Below are 19,318 nucleotides of genomic sequence, written 5' to 3' on the forward strand. Positions count from 1 at the left end.
TCTCAAAATGATGATAAAGAGAGGTTATGATCTCCCCTTGTATTTCAGTTCTTGTAAAAATTACCCTTTATATACCTACAGCCATAAAATATGCGGGTTGCTTTATTATTTTTTGTTTTGTTTTGTTTTGTTTTGTGTTTTGTTTGTTTTTTACACCGAGGAGTAATCAGACACACGCATCATCTTACACATAGGCTGTCTGCCAAGTTATAAAGGCCATCTTCGTTGGATAATAAAAAGCCGGTACCTGCAAGTTCCAGGAAATTGTGCCTTCGTGAACAGGGCATCTAACGAATGGCATGGCAGCACTGTACCATCTCTTCCGTGTAAAGACATGTAAGTCTAATATAAAATATCGAATTGATTTCTCAGTCCCAAACAGTAACTGTTTTCTTCAGATTCCTCAGTATATGGAGTGACATCGTGGCCTATTTAATACAGTTTAGTTTCGAAAGTATATAAGAGCGTAAACAGACATCCCCTGAAATAGAATTAGAGTAGAGTCTTTTCTCGTGTTGGTCCCTTCCTGTAAGTTGTGCTTGAGACAAATTCTCGTCATCACTGTATTGTGTAAAATGATCGTTTTCCCCACTTAAAAACATCTATGTTTTCTTTTCAGGGGATATTGGGTCTTCTATCTTGTTTGGCACTATTATAATGTTAAAGGTTGTCCTTTATACAGTGCTATTCCTCTGTGGCATATCAAGTTCATCTCTCTCAGGTTTTTCTTCCCTAGTTATTCACGATTTCATTCCCATCAAACCCACAGTGTCCTGGTATCAAATCCAAGTACACTGTAGTATATTCATTAACCCCGATCTGCTTCTTCAGTGAAAGCTGCATGCAGTCGTAGTGGATGCATGTGGTATTTTCTGTCAATTAGAAGATGTATCTTTTCCATAGTAAATTAAAATATTGTGTATGAAAATTCCAAAGGACGGTTGGCAGCCGGGCAGGGTCACACTTACATGACACCAGGGACATGACATCACCATTTCGCAATTTTGACAGGCATGTAAAGAAAATTTACAAAATCAGACATTATGCAAGTAACACCACACTAACTTACAAAGAAGGTATCCGAATATGAAATATATTAAAGTTTCTTCTCATTTCGGAAGCAAAGCATCGCGCATTTCATGATATCAACTTCTGGTATATAATATGATTGTTGTCTGTAAATGTTAAGAGAGAGGTGTAAATAGAAGGAAATAGGATGAAGAGAGTAGAGGGGACAATTAATTTTGACGAAACTATGAGTCATGTGTTGTAATGCTGGCAAGCAGAAGACAGGAGACATCCGGCCGGGATCGATTTGTTTTGCCGCTGCCCTCGCAAATCTGATGTGAAACTAAACCGTCGAATGTGTGTAATTGGATATCATCGCCGGTGTAAATGTCTGTAACCTGTGCAAGAAAATGAAAATATACCAGATCGCTCGCTGGTATACGGAAAATTCAGTGTCATTGGCATTTCCTATGTAAGGATTCAAGTTTTCAAAGTACTTCATTGTCTGTTAAAGTGAACACAAAAATTCCCCCTCGACTGGTATAAAAAGGAAACAATGTATATATATATATATATATATATATATATATATATATACGTATGTACACTTGTGTTTCATGCATTGAACAATGCCGGCGTTTATGAAATTGTTGCACAGTAGCATGTGTATAGTCGTGAAGAATTAAAGCTCAAGTATGTGCATTTTTATGACTGAATGAGTAATAAATGCAGCGGTGGCGATCACTGCACGTTGCCGATGAAATACCGGCACGGCTACAAATCAGAAAAACACGCTGAATTATCGGCTCGGCTACGCCTCCGTCGGGTCTGTGGCCGCTTGGACGGCCACGCTATACAGTATACAGCGGGAAACAAAATTTGTGGCCGCTGGCTGTGTTAGAAAGGTGGCCCTATACACAGCTTTTCTTTTTTTGGGAGGGGGATTTTTCAATGGGCGCTATAGACAGGTGGCCGCTAAGACAAGTTTGACTATATTATTATATAGAAGTATTAGAACATGTTCACGCTGTTGACTGCAGGTTCATCCGTTATTTATTGCAATAAATACGGATGAACCTGCAGTCAACCGCGTTAACTTGCTCCAATACTTCTGTCTAAAGCTCTTCCTTTGAGGATATCGAGCACTCTTCATAGTAGGATAGAATCACCAAGTGTATATATATTTATTATAGTGCATATCTATATAATACAATAGTTGACTGAAATTGTACAAGTGAAAAAGACATTGTATTTGCATAACTTGATTGGTAGAAATGGGACAAAATGTTATTATATTAAACATCTCTACACACTCATGTGCGCGCGCGCGCGCACACACACACACACACACACACATACACACACAATGGCTGGTTAAAACCTGATTTCACATGCATTCGATTCCAAAATTTCAGAAATATCTATACCCTAACCGCCCCCTCTCTCCCCTGAAGGGATAAGTAGGTGAACGAGAGAATAAGAGTGAAAGCAAGAGCGGGGCGAGGAAAGGCAGAAAAGAATGAAAAAAAGGGACTGGTGGGGGGGGGGGCAATGAAAGCGTCTGAACATTAAAGATATTGACTTGAATTAACAATAGTATTGACGAATAACCAGTAATCCAAACCACATATTCACATCCACCATTATACGACACCTTCGATGTATGAAACGGAATAACAACATACAGAATTATGTTTCCTACCAGGGGATATATGCTATACAGCGACAGTGAACAGTAAAGGGCAAGTCGGGCGTGAAAGACGCGAGGGGATCGGTTAGTTTACACTCTGACTCGCCAGCCACGTTTCCTGATGATAATCATGACATCAAACCATCAATTCCCACACAAGGCTAATACAATTCTTTTGATTTACCTAAAGAGAAAGTTTACCCTTGTTAAGTGGCACTTGTTACAAAAATAAGGCGCGTTTCACCTGACAAAGATTCGGCCTTGTCACTTATTTTTTTTTTGGAAAAAAAAATGAACATAATTATTGGACACTACATACAGAAGCAGAGAGTGTGGTCTCCTATTCATACTAGGCGGGTGTTCAAAATGTACCATCTAAATTAACACCAGCAATGTTAAATCAACATCATGTAGTGTCATTGCTAATTTAACACCAGCGCAGTGTCAAAATATCACGGCTACAGATTTATCACCAAATTAACACCACGAAGTGGGAGATGAACACTTTTTAACACCATCACGACATACATTCTACACAATATGTCAGTGTGGTCCTGTCTTGACACTTTGTTTTTGTTAGATTTAACACCCGTGGTGTTAAATCTAACACCGATCATTTCGCAGTGTACTCTCCAGATGCCCATTAGACATCTCAGTGGATATGGAGACTGGGATTTTCCTCTACCTCTACCGCTCCTCATATAACCTGTGGAACTCAATCCCATAATTTCTCCGTGAAATTGATAAACTGGAGCACTTCAGAGCCTCACTCAAGACTTACGCTTTTCATCAGGCATTTAACTGCTAATTCGAGTCTTGGAGGAATCTTCGCCCTTTTTTTTTTTTAACAGATGATCACATGGGGCTGTACAAATGCCGTGAATCATCATCATCGTCCAGCGGAGAGGATGCTGTGATCACACCCCTACATGATTGTGACTGACCTACCAACGGGTCGCTACTGTCGTCTCCGTCTGCCTGGTCACCATCCGTATAACATACCGTGGTTGCAGCGAGTCGAGCTCACTGCGTAACCCCCCCCCCCCCCGAGTATTATTTTTGCGTAAATGCTATACGTGCATTGGCATTACACGACTTTGTGCACTGTATTGTTTGTCCACACTCTAAAGTACAAACTGTACACGCCAATGAGTAGACTCGGCTATATAGTACATGTACTACGTGTACTACACTTATGCATGTACCCATTAGGGCGTTATGTTTTGCGATGCTGAGGATTTGTTCTGGTTGCCATATCTACACAATGTAATCACGTTCTCCATCTTGTGTAAGAGGGATAAAGGAATAATGGCAAAGTGTTTTTTCATGTAGAAAAACTAATTACATGTATAGGCCTATACTACATAGTGACTGAACATCACAGGGCATGATTGTAAAACAATATGATTTTGGCATGTTGTGCATTATTTAACATGAAACATTTCAACATTCCAAGACTGATTATGGGCTGTCTACAAATCAATATTTCACTTGGTGTAAATCAGAATATCTTAGATGTACAGACATTGAGAAAGTGCAGAGAATGGTGCCTATGATCGGATTCGCTGACTTTTTGATATTAATCTTAACTATATAACACAATATTGTAGACTTAAAAGGTTTTTTGTTTAGTTGTATTATCTTCATACTCTTCTCCGTTTCTTCCACCTTCATCACACCGTGAGAGGAATGACTTATACAGATTAGAATGGTGTCGTTGATTTTGAAGTACGCTTTCATGTAGCGTATCTGATAGAGAAGAAATAAAGATGGATTTCGGGCATTGTTCAATTAATTCTTGTTTGACGTTTGACTATCATCGCTCTATCATGGCTTTGAATATTATCGACTATACACTGTAGCTCCATTTATGTAGCAACAATCAGAGAAAATGTGGTGTGCATTGTTGAGTCCTATTCATATTGAGTGTTAAAGAACTGTTCCCCGAAAAAGTAGCGAAACTTCAAAATGTCATAACTTCCTTATTTTTAATTCCTGCTTTTCATCCCATTTTGACCAAATTCTATTGGGCTAAGAAAATGTGAAATGTCCCCCTTTTCGGACTTTCAGCTTTCACCTTCAATTTTGGTAAGCATAACATGTACAAAAATAAACACATTTTGCATGTGTAAAGGAGTTTTTCATTAAGTATAGCAATAAAATCAAACATAGATATAGTCGTAAATGTCTCCACTTTTGATTGCTCAGACGGCTCGGACGATTTTGTTTTTATAATACACAAGGCAGGAGACCGTTATCAATAAGCAAAGTGCTTGACTTGGACAACGGCCTCTGAGCATAATATGCCTTTTAACAATTTTTTTTTTTTTAAACTAACTTATTTTATTACTGATATAACTTTTTAACTTTAACTTATTCTCTGGCCAGCTCGGCTCGGTACGTTGAGGAGGCTCTCAGCATCTTGATCAGGGCACTGCCTAGACCGACCAAACACCATCGAAAAGAACCAAGACCGAAACATGAATGTTAAGGACCTTTTCCGAAGTTAAAATGAAAATAACACTCAAGTGGATTTCCTCGTGGTTGAGACATAGATCACTTTACGTGATTGGCCAGCGTGGTACATTCCTGTGTTGGCTTTAGGGCCTCGTGATCATTGTAATATTTGTGAGGAGAGAGAGAGAGAGGGGGGGGGGGGAGAGATGGAGGAGGAGGGATGGAGGAGGAGGGAGAATGGAGAGGGAGAGCTCAGGAGAGAAAGAGAAATGAAAGAAGGATATCACCATGTAATTATACATATAATATAGGCCTACAGTCGGCTAATCAAGTGAAGTTTAATTATTATTATTGTCCAGCTGATCAGGACTTGACAATCGAAAGTATACGATTATTGTTGGCATTGCTGCGTATTATATCGTGTCTTTTCACCGTCTCTAGTTTTCGAAAGTAATCTGTATCCCCTGTACTATAATTAGAGCGGAGCAGTGTATCGTGTCTTTTTATTTCCCTTAGGTTGTGGTTGAGGCATGCTACTCATCAAGTATTGTGCAAAACGATTCTTGTTGTTGTTGTTGGCTTTTTTTTTTTTGCCTTTTGGTTGTTCTTTGTTTCAGTCAAGGTGGATTTTCCCATACCCTTTGTCACTTTAAAGTATCAAAGGTAATCTTTAAAATGCTATTCATCTCTTTCATTTGAAGTTCATTTTGTATCTTTATATGATGTTCTCTTTTAGTTTATTCTCGTATAGGTTGCGCTTTCATACCAATATAACCCACAGTGCCCTGGTATCGAATCTAAGAATATTCGTACATAACCTTTGATTCTCAGCTGTGAATGAAAACTGGATTTTCACGGACGACCATGACGACCGATTCTTCAAGAGCAGAAAACTTTCATAAGTTGGGAAGATCAGGAAACAAGTATATAGGCAGTGCAGGAGAAAAGGTGTAACCACTCGGCCTGAGGAAGTCCACAGGAGTGGATGAAAGCTAGTCAGCAAAAAGTACTTTTCAATTCAATTCAATTCAATAGTTTATTAATTTCCATCATCAAAAAGAAAAGAAAAAGTTGACATAATCAAAAGTGATACAATTTCATTTTTCTTACACTCGTCTGATAAAGGATTTTTTTTTTCAAATGCAATATAAAGTGTATGCACGAATTATGTCATAAAAAAGAAACAATGCACTTTGCCATGGCAACAAAAATAGTAAATAATCACAGTGATGGAAAACAGTGTTCCACTAAAAAAGCCAAGCTTGTAAGACGTGGAAGGTTGGTAGAAACCCGGACCTGTTATTGTATGATTCTTCAGTATTCATTTTGCTGTAGCTCTTATATAAAGCGCTCAGTGAGTAATGCAGGAGAATTTTCCTGTCTGCATGCATGGTTATAACAGCAAAACTACTTCCGCGGTCATAACCAGAGGAAACCCAATGACCAAATTGTTTTAATGCTAGAACAGTGCAATTGGTATGAAGACATGTAGTTAAAAAGTCTCTTTGAATCGTAGAATTTGTAGAATAGGACCCCTACCTTTTTCCTCGTACAGAAAATATACTTTAGATAATGCATGTTAATTAGCATTGTGATTGGTGGTTTTTGGTGTTGTTTGTTGTTTTTTTTTTAACCAGAAATCTGTATGTCAATGAGGATTCCTGCTGTTATTTTGTTTTGCTTGTTTGACTGCCCGCCCACCCCCTCCCCTCAGCATATTATTGAGGGTAAGCATATAATCATGCTCGTTCCCTCCCTTTTAAAAGCACCCCCTATCTTGGGACTGTCTAAATCCCTCTCCCCCTCCCCCTTTCGCAGGCGTTCCTTACCTTGGAGACTCCTCTAAAGGAGCACTGCTCAATGCAACGCCATATCAAGTGGGATACCCAACCCCATTTCAGATAGAAGCTGTCTTTATATTACCACTAATTATAGCTTATTCTTTTTTTAATCAGTGAGATTTGACCAAATTGCTCTGATTTTCAAGATATCTTATAACCACCTTCTAAAATTTCTCACTAGTCCAAAAACGAAGAAAGGGGGAAAAACTATCTGTGAAAGAAATCTCCGGGTTAACCCCCCCCCCCCCCGTCTTTTCTCGGGTCGGATTTTCTGAAAAAACCCAAAGTAATTACAATGACATCATGACAACGCATCCATGATGGATGCGTTAACTGTTACTTTAATGAATCAGTGTATAATATGTCTTTTTCAACAATATTGTCATCTTCATGCTGGTTTGACTAGAATGGATACTAAGGATGGAATCCTTGCACCAGACAGATTGTGTGTGTGTGTGTGTGTGTGTGTGTGTTTCTGTGTGTTACAGTTTGAGTGATTGATACACGCCCAGTCCTCATTTAGTTACCTCAGTTACCTATTCCCTCTCCATGAACAAAAAGCACAACAAACTCTTGACTTCGAAAATGATGACTAGAATTAATCCAACATGCCTTGTCGTGTATGGACGCCTCAGCTGCAATGTCTTTACGCCAAGTTCTGCCATTTCAGGGTCACTGGCCAGGAAGAAACCTTTAATCCTGGAAGCATGATGTTCATGCAGCACGTAGATCGATGGGGTCAAATGTTGTCACTCTATATTATAATACAGTGTAACGGGGTCAAATTACACTCTATATAATACAGTGTAAAGGGTCAAAATGTTATCACTCTATATAATACAGTGTAAAGGGGTCAAATGTTGTCACTGTATATAATACAGTGTAAAGGGGTCAGAATGTTGTCACTCTAATTTCTGTATAGGTTGACCAATCGAGACCAGAACGTAACTTCGACGTCGTATGAAATATGCTCTGACACATGACCGAGTCACCATAGGCGTTACTTAAAAAAAGACATATTTCTGTCAATTCTTCTGACAGATTTTAGACAATATCTTCCAGTAGGTGTAATTCATCCAAAGAACTTAGATTAAGTATTAATATGGAGACATACCTGAACCAAAACTAAACCCGAACAAAGATTTAGGTGGTAGTGATATATGCACAGAAAGAAATTGCGTAATTCCAATGTTGATATATTCTATCCACTAACTTCTGTTAACAGCCCCATTCAGAGTGCAGTTACTCATTTGAAATTGAAAACGTAGTTTGCAGAGGATTAAGGTGATCCAACTTACGAATCAAGAGAAAATGAATGCAGCTATAGACCGTGCCCCATATCGTTTAACGTTAAGTCGAAACTGCTGCGGATTGCGCTACTGCTGCGGATGTGTTATGTACTTCTCATATTGTGATAATCTGCATCATTAATACATACCTGTATATTGAAATTAGCAAGAAAAATGAAGAAAGACACAAAACTGTATACTTCCCAACTCCCTACACATCTCGCTGTTAACGAATGCACTGTCATTATGATTTTAATTGAATGGATTCAGAGCTGCCCTTTCATAAGCTTCCTTCCACCAGTCCTTTCGTTTGCCTCGAACGTTCCCATATCCTGTTTGCGCAGTTCAAATTTCTCCATACAGTGTGTGCATCAGTAAGTTGTTATGACATTTCCTATAAATCTACCTTCCTTATGCCGCTGGAATAAACTCTTATGCCGAGTGTAGGCATATATATATATATATATTTTTTTTTTTTTCGAAACTGATTCTCTTCCGGGATTCTCTGCTGTCAAGATAGCCCTACGAACCTCACTAAACTCCGTGCACGTGATTAGGAAGGCTACCCATAACCTTATCAGGATTGTCGTAATGATTTAACCTCATTTTAATTGTGCCGGTTGGGAGATTCGTGTTCAATGCAATGCCCTTTATTGTTGCATCATCCACGGTTTCATTGAGAAATCTCTCTCTGTTTGATGATTTTAAGCATGGGCGAGATACAGCACGAAGAAAGCTTTGTCTGAATAAAGCAGCTAACTGGTGGGGGTCGTGCGCCATGTGTGCACCTTAATGTTTGTATATAATCTGTACTTGGAGAAGAAAATAGAGAGAAAAAGAGAGTGAGTGAGAATGAGAGAGAGAGAGAGAGAGAGAGAGAGAGGGAGAGAGAGGTTTAAGAAAAAGAAGGATGTTTAATCAGGATGTTTAAAACTATATTGTTAACTGATTAAAAAAAAAAAAAAAAACCCAACTACCATCGTAAGTTTCTATCGGTCGAGCATAAGTTGAGCTTAAAGGTAGGGGATACCTTTTACAGACCTCCCAAAATGCAGCAAAACATTAAATATGAACCTCAGGGGAATTGTTTAGGCCACTGCTGAGAAATTTGGAAGTCAACAGTTATCTACAATTTGAATAATGCACAAAACTCAACTATACTCAGTAGTTCTGTGTGTCAGCCACACTTAAGCCTTTTTGTTGCAGTCTTCTGTATTTTTTTATCTATATAAACTCAAATCTTAAAGTATAAGAGCTGATGTAATAACATATAGAGTGTGTGGCAAGAATGTATATGGAAATGTTTGTAAGTTTTGATGAACTTTCTTCACAAAATATACATGATGGACACACATGCAGTGCATGGGTCTGCAAAGGTAGCCTAGTAATGTACTGCGGGAATTTACGGTGAGCCCCGAAAAAAATTCAATTCAAAATCTAACGGTCAATAAAAATGTACTAAATGTTACCTTCCGCTTTCAATACTTTATGGGAGTTTCTAAAATGATACTCTCTTCAACATACCACTGTATTTATACAACTCTTCATTTAGGGCATGCAAATGGGATTTCTACCTTTAAGGCATGACAACATCAGTCAATTAAGTCTCGTTTCGATTTAAATAATTTTGAATTTTTGCTGGCTGCACTTGGCTGTTGCAGGGAGGTAAGACACCTCCTGGCTGTTGTAAACGATAGCTAAATACCAAATAATAACACTTTCCTTCTAACATACTTTAATGTATGAAGCGTGAAACCGTGAAGCCAGGGCGAATTTGAATAACGTTTGCAAACAATTTGTTTTATTAAAATCCTCCTATTTACACATTTGATTGACAAAGTCGTGGAATTGCAAGACTAATATTGAAGTATATGCCTACTCTAAGATTTTGAATGTTTATGTCGTATAATATATCAGACGAATTCGCCCCAAAGAGAATTAAATGCTCTTGCAGTAACTTGGTTAAAATAACAAATTGGTCAGGAAACCCTTAAACACTCCGCAGATCAGACTGCTTACAATGGAATCTGTTTGGTAGGTGTATTTAAGCTATCATTCTTTCTTCTCCAGAAGAAAACACCTAGGGCGATAAGTAGGCATGCTGGTATAAGAAATAAGAGATATATCAGGTGTTCTTGTGAGCCTGTACCCGATGTGGGAGTGGTAGTTGTGGAGTGGCCTCGTTCCAATGAGCTGTAAAGACCAAAGATAGATTTAAGGGGAAAAAAAAGCAATCGATTTTCAGAACTCTGTTTATGTAGTCACATGTAGAAAATGATATATCAGAATTAAGTTCAGGAAATATCACGGATCAGATTTTTGATTAACTATCCGTTGACAACATAGCGCCTTGTGAAGGATACCATGCCGTGACTGTCAGTATTGCAAACTTGACCCACTCTTCTGTTCATGTTTTGTTGGGTTCCATCTGAGTGGCTAATAATATCACTCCATATCGTTAAACTTCGACAACCCTTCCACCTGTTATACATGTACCATGAAGTGGTTTAAAGTATAAAGTATTTCCTTTTCCGTTATATATAGCAGCCAATCTGACAGGCAGGTAAGTAGTAATTCCAGAACTAAGACACCTATAAGTAAAACTGTCAATTTGATAGGAAAAAAAATGCATCTCGTGTGAGTTCTTGAAATGAAAAAGAGTAAATTTACAGATTTGGTTTAAGCGATGAAACTGTCCTTACGACCTCTGTAGCGGTTGGGGGCAGTCATAATTAATTCTCGTTAGAAAAAAAAAAAAAGACGTATCGTAGACAAGCGCATACTTGAGGTTGTATCCAGTTCGAACCTTTCTTTAAGCCAAATTTCTTGGTTTAGATTTGCATCGCTTTCATGACAGATAACCGTTTTGAGTTCGGAAGAGAATTCTGAAGACTACAAGGGCAACGACAACGTCATAGGGATAACAAAGACTTCTGATAAAGTCATATGAGGACAATACCTGTGGTACTGATGATGTCTATGAATGACGCCAAAGTTGTCCGTACGACGTTGACTGGTGCGATTGCTGGAAAATGTCAGGATCAAATTCGAACAATTACCTTTCAATGCCTTTACCTTAATACGCTATAAAATGATAATTTATAAAGTAGTTTTGGTAACAGTTTTTGTCTTTTTGTCTTTTCCCTTACTAAGTACAAATTTCTAGAAGATATTCCTATATTATCTAGATGCGTAGGTATGATACTACATACTGTTGGTTTTACCCACACACCTTCTGAGTGAATGATTAAAAGCATGGCTGGTAACATTTTGAAATTTTACATATGTATATTTCCACACAATTATGGTAATGACAGGACCCGAGTATGAAAAAGAGCAGCGTCAAAATATTACCAAACATCAAACGGACAATGTTACAGTTTGCATGTGATTTTATCTAAGCACAGATGGTGAAATAGAATTTGTTCAGCAACGTGAAAATGCACTCTTTGATTCCATATTTAATTGCATGTATACACTTACTAGTGGACTTTGGCACACATCCAAGAGGTCGAACCCATATCTCTCTGTGTAGGCATTCGTGTTTCATTTCCTGTGCAAAGCGGATGAAAATAGATCTAAAAGTGATTAGGCAGCGGAGTTTTTAAGCCAAGAGTCGGCCGTATCTTTTGTGTTATTCAATCTTTTTCATTCAATGACACATTGCTCAATACAAAATATTACTCCAGTGCAGGTGATAATGACGTGTTTTTTCCCCTTAAATTATTTTATGATGTTACAACACTTCAATAAGGATGAAAACGACTCTTTCATGAAAGTAAAAAAAAAAAAAGACATGGTAAAGCTTGAGAGGTCATACACATGCTAACAAACGTGCCTTAACATTTCATGTGGATTATTGTGATAAGAACTTTGTTCATTAATTTCTTATATCATATTACATTTTGTGAAATCCTGGTCACAGCCTTGCCTTTCATGCTTATGAAATACACACGCAAAAATCAATAAACAACGAAACGAACAACATAGCAATACACAATAAAATAGGAACATTTCCTTTTTGTTTGTTTGTTTGTTTATTCATTTTCCATCTGAGAAGATGGCTGGATAGCCCACATTCAGCTATGCTAAGCTGGTCTTTCATAGGGTCCAATTGGATGTTAGGCGGAACCACTTCACCGAGTTAAAAAAAATATTTTCAAAAGAGAACTTATTAATCCTCATTTCCCAACATGTTTTTTTTTTTCTACAAATAAGTAAACTCATAATAGTTTACTGAACCTGATATATTATGAATACGTTTCCCCATCACATTAACACGTATAGTGTACTTTCTTTTACACATCAATATCATCCGATCCTCCAAACACAACGCACACTTCATCACAGCAATGTACTCCCTTTGCACTGCTGTTCATCCAGTGAGTGACGACATTTACAATTTCCTTTATGGTATAGTTTAAATTGTGTCTGAAGTTTACATGGGGTCAAATTCATACTAGTATAGTAAAGCTCTGCTTATGAAGGTATGATTGACTGCATTCTAATGATTCTTTTCCCCCAAAACTGAACATTATGAAATGTTTTCCCTGCTAAGGATATACCTTCAATTTGATAAACTTAAGTCTTTTCCCCTCTTCCTTATCTGTCCCTACCATACTGCATAACTTGCATTGATGCATTATGTAATAAATAAATCGTTGAAAAGGTATGCCGTCACCTTTTTTTTTCAGTTTACTTATTTCATACTGAAAATGGAATTCAAAAATAAAACTGAACTGATCCTTTGAAAGTATACCGGGAGTGATATTACTCCTAACATATAGATCACTATACCAAGTCAAGGGTTTGTGGATTTCCTTAAAATAAGGAAATCTCTAAGTAGATTCATTACATTGTCACTGACGTTCTGCAGTGACATCACGAGCTAGTCTACTCATCAAGCGATGGCGGCACATTGAGTTAATAACTATGTAAGATATTGTACTACAGTGTATTGACTTCTATCGGCTTCTCACTGATGTGTTTTCCTAACAATGCTGCATTCGCTGATTCCACATAATACGGCTCAGTTATAGTTTGATAGGCAAGATAGGGTGTTTTGTAATGGAGCTAAATGTCTGAAGTATAGATTTGATGATACGATGATTCCAACATTTTGTTTTTTAATCACTGCTCCTTATGTTAAATAGTAGCTTTAAAGTGATGTGACGGCGATTCACCGAATGTATCATAGCAACGGTATTTTGGCAGTGGCCCAAGAATATTGGTGTCGCTTACGTAGTCTGCATGGAACGAGCCGAAATGAACAGATACATGTGGTATTGATAGAGAGAGAGAGAGAGAGAGACAGGGGGGGGGGGTGTGCATGGCGTGGTGCCTCGCATATATATATATAAATATATACATACATATATATATATATATATATATATATATATATATATATATATATATATTATATGCCCCGCATCTTGAGAAAGTTGCCATAGAGACGAGCTGTCTGTGGGAACCTTGATGCATTCTGCTCTGAACTCTACAACGCACATGATACGCAGGAGGATACCCGGTACGTATGATCAAGGAGTTTCAAACACAATCCATGGTCAAGGAAGTGATACTTGGACGGTGTAATCCAAATACGGCCGAAATTCAAGATGCTTTAAATAGCAGAGAGGTATAAAGCTTCCAAGTTATGTCCAAGGACTTGTGCTAGTCTACTATTACTGTCATAATAATATAATAACAGTTCAGCACTTTTACTGCACTTAAAAAGAAAAAGAAATGAGTTAGTAACTCACAGATACAGTTGCAGCCGTTTTTTTGTTTTGTTTTGTTTTTTTTTAAATCAGTTCTCTTGACCGGTTAATTGCGTCTGCTATTCGGATAGGCAGACATTGCAGGCTTTGGTATACTCACGTCGCAAACATGAAATGATAGAGTGGATGCTTCACATATACATAGTAGAGTTTGTGTGTTAATTTTTTTTTTATTTTTTTTTAATGTACATTGTAGTTAGTAAGTCTGTGGTTGATCTTTATTATTATTATTATTATTATTATTATTATTATTATTATTATTATTATTATTGTTATTATCATTATCATTATTATTATTATTATTATTATTATTATTATTATTATTATTATTATTATCATTATCATTATTATTATCATTATCATCATTATTATTCATTCGGCATTTCAGACATAAGTACATGTACATGACACAAAAGACATTTGATTCAGCATATTAATGATAAGATGAAATCATAACACAGGAACGAGACAAAGCACAATTTATTGAGGGGGAAAAAGACCTAGATTGTGACATAGAAAACAGGGCTGCTAGGGGCAAGAAAAGGTAACCCGCAGGTCTCCTACCCCATGCACACCCCATGAACAACGTCAAAATCTGTATGTAAAATAGCACTTAACATTGTATCAGTCACAGTGAATTAAACATGCACTCATCCATTCAGGAACAACAAAGGCATGCGTCAATCACTCTACGTTTTGAATGCAACGCCAAAAATTATAAAAACAGCAACAATATACCTTCCCCGGGGCAAGCACGCCGAAACACTCGCCTGACGAGGTGCGAACCGCAACAATATTATTAAGACGTACAGTATCAATGTGTTTGTAAATATTGATTTGGACCTTCCCTTTCAAGTCGATACCATGGCAGTGTGTGAGCTCCGAAAGCAGAAAATCTTTGACAGGAAAAGTTGGAGCTATATAATATCCCAATTCTAAAAACGTAAATTATTGAGCACTTACTTAAGGGGGAAGGGAGGAGGATAAAAGGAAAATAACTTCAAGAGCAAGCTGCTTGAATAAAGCTATCTCTTGTCAGGTGACACTGATGTTACATGACAAGTACTGTATACACCAAATATTTTGCAAGATTTTTATCTTTGCATATTTCACGAGTCACATGCTTTTCGTGAATTCAAAGACACACAAAAATGTTGATTCTGATCCAGATATAAATGTGACGTGCACGTACACATTTTTCTGTTCAGCACTGTACTTAACGATAGTGAATCTCAACCACTCACAAAATTGTTGGGAAGTCCCGATTCACGAAAGATTTAGACTTGCTAAATATGCATAGATGTATGGCATATACAGTACTCTTTTAATCAGCACATGCTTGTACAAGTATTTCAAGCTTCTACTCAAAAGCAGCTCTATATCAATATGGGCAAAGTACTGTGCCATAAACAGCATTTTTCACACACGTCATCAAAGACTTTAAAGACAGGATATTTTGAAAACCCTTCATAACAAGAGCATGAATGAAATAGAGGATTTTACCTTCTTGTTCACTAACTCAACACAGTGTTTCATGAGTGATCTCTTACTCTGATTAACTTGACTGTACACTAAATTGCTTGTTTTTATAGCTGAGAAGCTGATATTATAGGAATCATAACTTTCAAGATAGATGTGCAGTTTTCTTAGTCTTCATATATCCCATCTTAGCATAAATAGTACTGTACAATGTATGTGCGGCTAGTTAAGATATGAGACATCAGGTAAACTGGCAATGCAGGAAAATGTGTGAGCATAATTTTGGAAAATACATCAATTAGGATCTGTTGGAGAAAATTTCTTTTGCCGCTAAAGCCATGCAAAAAAGGCAGCAATGGTACATATGTCATGGAATAAGGTCAGCAGTGTTGGCAAAAGTGTAAGATTAGAAAAGAATGCACAGTAAAAGAAACTTAAGAGAGAGAAAGTATTTTTGACTGAGACTGCAGGTTTTGCAATTTGGGGTTATCAATTTATAATACTTGTAACAATTGCAACTGACCGCAGTTCCTCAATAGTGTATTTTCTTCTTCACACACAAAAAAAAATATAGGAGATTCTTCAGCACGTCTCCCTTGGTGAGATAGTCTCAAGCCGCAGACTGAAATCTCACGATGGGGTGGTGTACTTTGATGTGAAGCATGGTGACCTAATGATGCAGAAGGTGTCTCGATTTGAGACTAATCAGGTGAGCATACTCTCTCCAAAGATCCTCTTGACTGAAAGAATAATCATTTCCTCTTGAATCAAAGTAAACATGTGCATGGCTTTTTGTGCACATGTACATGCTTGTGTGTGTGCATGTGAATGCTTGTGTGTGTGCATGTGATATGTTTGTATGTGAAGCATACTGTATGTATTTCCAAGGAATTCAGCATGGAAGACAATTTGTGAATTTGGCTGTTGACAGCAGTCTTGGTAGATGTAGGAATCAGTTGTTGTGTAAATAAATGTGCGTGCATTTTTTTTTTCACATCAGTACCAGATGGACTGTAGTAGTGAGGATCAGTCTGTTGTTTTACAGAAAAAAAAAAAAATAATGGTCAGAGAATATAGCGCATTCATATTTTTGGCTGACAAGTCTTATCAGCTTAACCTGTTGAGGACAATTCCCGAGTATACGCAGGCAGTTGTCTATGGGAAATACGTGTTGTAGCAAAATCAAACCGTCCTCAATGGGTTAAATGCCTCTAACCCCAGTGGGTGCTAGAGGTATTGTGTTGTTCATCTGTCTCCGATCTTTCCCACATCTTGCTATCCTGATTGTAGTGAAAAAAAAAAATGCTTGATAGATTTTCATAGTACCTGGCCCAGGTATGCTGCATGTGGTGTAAATTCTCTTATTAAATGCTGGGGAAAATCCCCACAGTTAAAAGGTTAACCCTTTTCACCTTTTCTGCCAGCTTTCTAACTCTTTTGTAACATCTTCCAAAAATAGAACCTCCTGTCGTTTTTGGGGTCACCTTCTTCATTTGTGTACATCAACCATAAATCCATTTCCCACATTTCATGCACAACAACACCAAATTTGCCATTACCCCTCTTCCCACACACACCACATGGATCTAACTCATTCACCGAACGGCACTACTCGTTCCAACCTGGTAACAATAGGGGCGCTGTGGCATATTGGATAAGTCTCCCAACCAGGACACAGGTTCACTTCCTGCCTATCAGTGCTTACGTCCTTGGACAAGAATATGCTTTTACCCACCATGTCCCTGGGTGTATACATGTGAATGGATACTTGGCAATTAATGCTAGGGTAATAATAATGGCAGGGCCCTCTGGTAGAGCAGTGGCAACACTGAAGAGGCTACCCTACATGGGTAAATGAGATATTATTATTATCATTATTATTGTCTTCCAGTGGTTTATTTTTGGTCCCTTGCTCTCAACCACTACATGTACCTTCCACTGAAACTTTTCCCTCAATTCCTCCATCCCCTTGCTCATCAGAACCACCCTACAAGCAATGCTTCTATGTAGATTAATCATATTTCACAATGTAAAATTGTCTTAAATGCTGTACTTGACAATACATCCTTGCTTTTGTATTGTTATGTTTATAGTTTATTTATTTGTTGAAATGTGAAATATGGAACAATTTAAAAAAAAGAAGCAAAACCAGATTATTTGCATTCAATATCTCCATTAACAATCCCACTCTCTGTCACCTCATTAACCACTATTGCGAACACTAACAGTGACAGTTAGGACAGATCCCTGATGTGTGCCAACTTTCACCACAAACTCCTTCCAACAGCTCTGATCCAATTACTCTATCAACAGATAAAGTATTGTCCTTACCTCTGCGTAAGAACTCATCAGAATTAACTGCCCCAACCATTACGTCTGCTATGCCTCTCTTTCTCAGCGCTTTCTCAACCACCTTCCTCGGAACTCTATCAAATGCCTTTAATATCCAAATCAACAAGGCAGATATGTAACTCTTCCTTATCTTATAGGTATTTCTCTAAGTGCAATTTCCTAAGGATGAGCACTGCATCTGTTGTCCTTTTTCCTGGCTCAACACTGAGATTGCATCTTGTTCCATTCCACAGTTTCTAAGTTCTCTTCTCCAATACCCCCAGCCGCAATCTTCATTGCATCTTGTAATTACGTAACTTCACTCCCCTGTTCACATCACATCTCATCATATCCCCATTCCCTTAAGGATCGGTACCTCTACGCAATATAGTGTTCAGTCCTCTAGCATTTTGTGAATTGAATGTTCTAGCAGGTGTGGGAAACTTCGTTGAAAGCTGAAGTGAAGAAAGAGGGAGATTGGTTGAAAACTTTGTCCATCACATGTTGTTATGGTGACTGAGTGTCCATGGCTGAAATTACGTTGTTCACCATGGAGAAAATGAACATATGACTCATAGTGCTGCTTCAAAAGCTACTACTCCCCCTATAGATTGATTGCTGCAAAATGAGATGCAGGAACAATCAATTGGTGAAAGAGAAACAGAATGTTCTCAGTTGAGAAACAAAGTGACAAATAAGTCTTTTGATGTAGAAAATAACAGGCTGGATCTGCAGAAACAAAAATGTTGTCTCTGTAAACACTGACACAGTAATTAATATACTTGGTTGGAAATATCATGTGGGTATTGGATCTTGTCGTCTTGACTTTTGTGGTTTTATGATGGGAATTTTAGGAGGGATTGTGAGGTAGGTTGGAAGGGGGCGTGGCAGGTTTGTGTCATGCGCTGAGTGATTGATGTAGGCCAGGGGGCTCATGTAGGGTGAAGTAAATGTTCCGGACTGATGTCTGTTTTCTATGAATACTGAATTCAATTGGTCAGTGCTGATGGTGTCATGTTTCCCATAGTAGTCGATAATAGAAAACTTGTCAGCACAGCAAATGGCAGGAAAGGACTTCTGCATGGAGGCTGTATCGTTTCTCAGTGTCATTATGAGTGAAAACATGTGAGGAAGTGATGAGGTCATTGTGCATGTATGAACATTAATTTGTGTTGTGTGCACATTGAGGAAGTGTGCATGTCCTGGATGAACTTTATAAATAGACAATGGACATGCAGAATTTTCCATGTCCATTGTGGCATGTTCATGTTTGGTGATGCACTTACCTGGGAATCATATTTTCTTACATCATGTAGACAGGCTCTGCAGCTGAGCACCCTGTGTCTATCTTCACTGTGGTACGTCTAATGCCAAGGAGAATAAACATGACCCTGCATGTAACAATACAAATTCTGCTGCTATCAACACATTCTGTCCATGATT

At 37.9% G+C, this 19,318-nt stretch overlaps 1 protein-coding gene across 1 annotated transcript in view; it reads left to right on the forward strand.

Annotated features, from left to right (window-relative positions):
* Window positions 1-209: 209 nt before the first annotated feature.
* The window catches only part of LOC140231549 (uncharacterized), a 31,115-nt gene continuing 12,006 nt past the window's right edge, over window positions 210-19,318 (forward strand). Inside the window, exons 1-2 of the mRNA XM_072311686.1 lie at window positions 210-336; window positions 16,119-16,253. Coding sequence (XP_072167787.1) covers window positions 16,218-16,253 — 36 coding nt within the window. The 5' untranslated portion in view covers window positions 210-336; window positions 16,119-16,217. The remainder of the gene's footprint in view (window positions 337-16,118; window positions 16,254-19,318) is intronic.

Source organism: Diadema setosum, chromosome 8 (assembly GCF_964275005.1).
Source record: "Diadema setosum chromosome 8, eeDiaSeto1, whole genome shotgun sequence".
Classification (NCBI taxonomy): domain Eukaryota; kingdom Metazoa; phylum Echinodermata; class Echinoidea; order Diadematoida; family Diadematidae; genus Diadema; species Diadema setosum.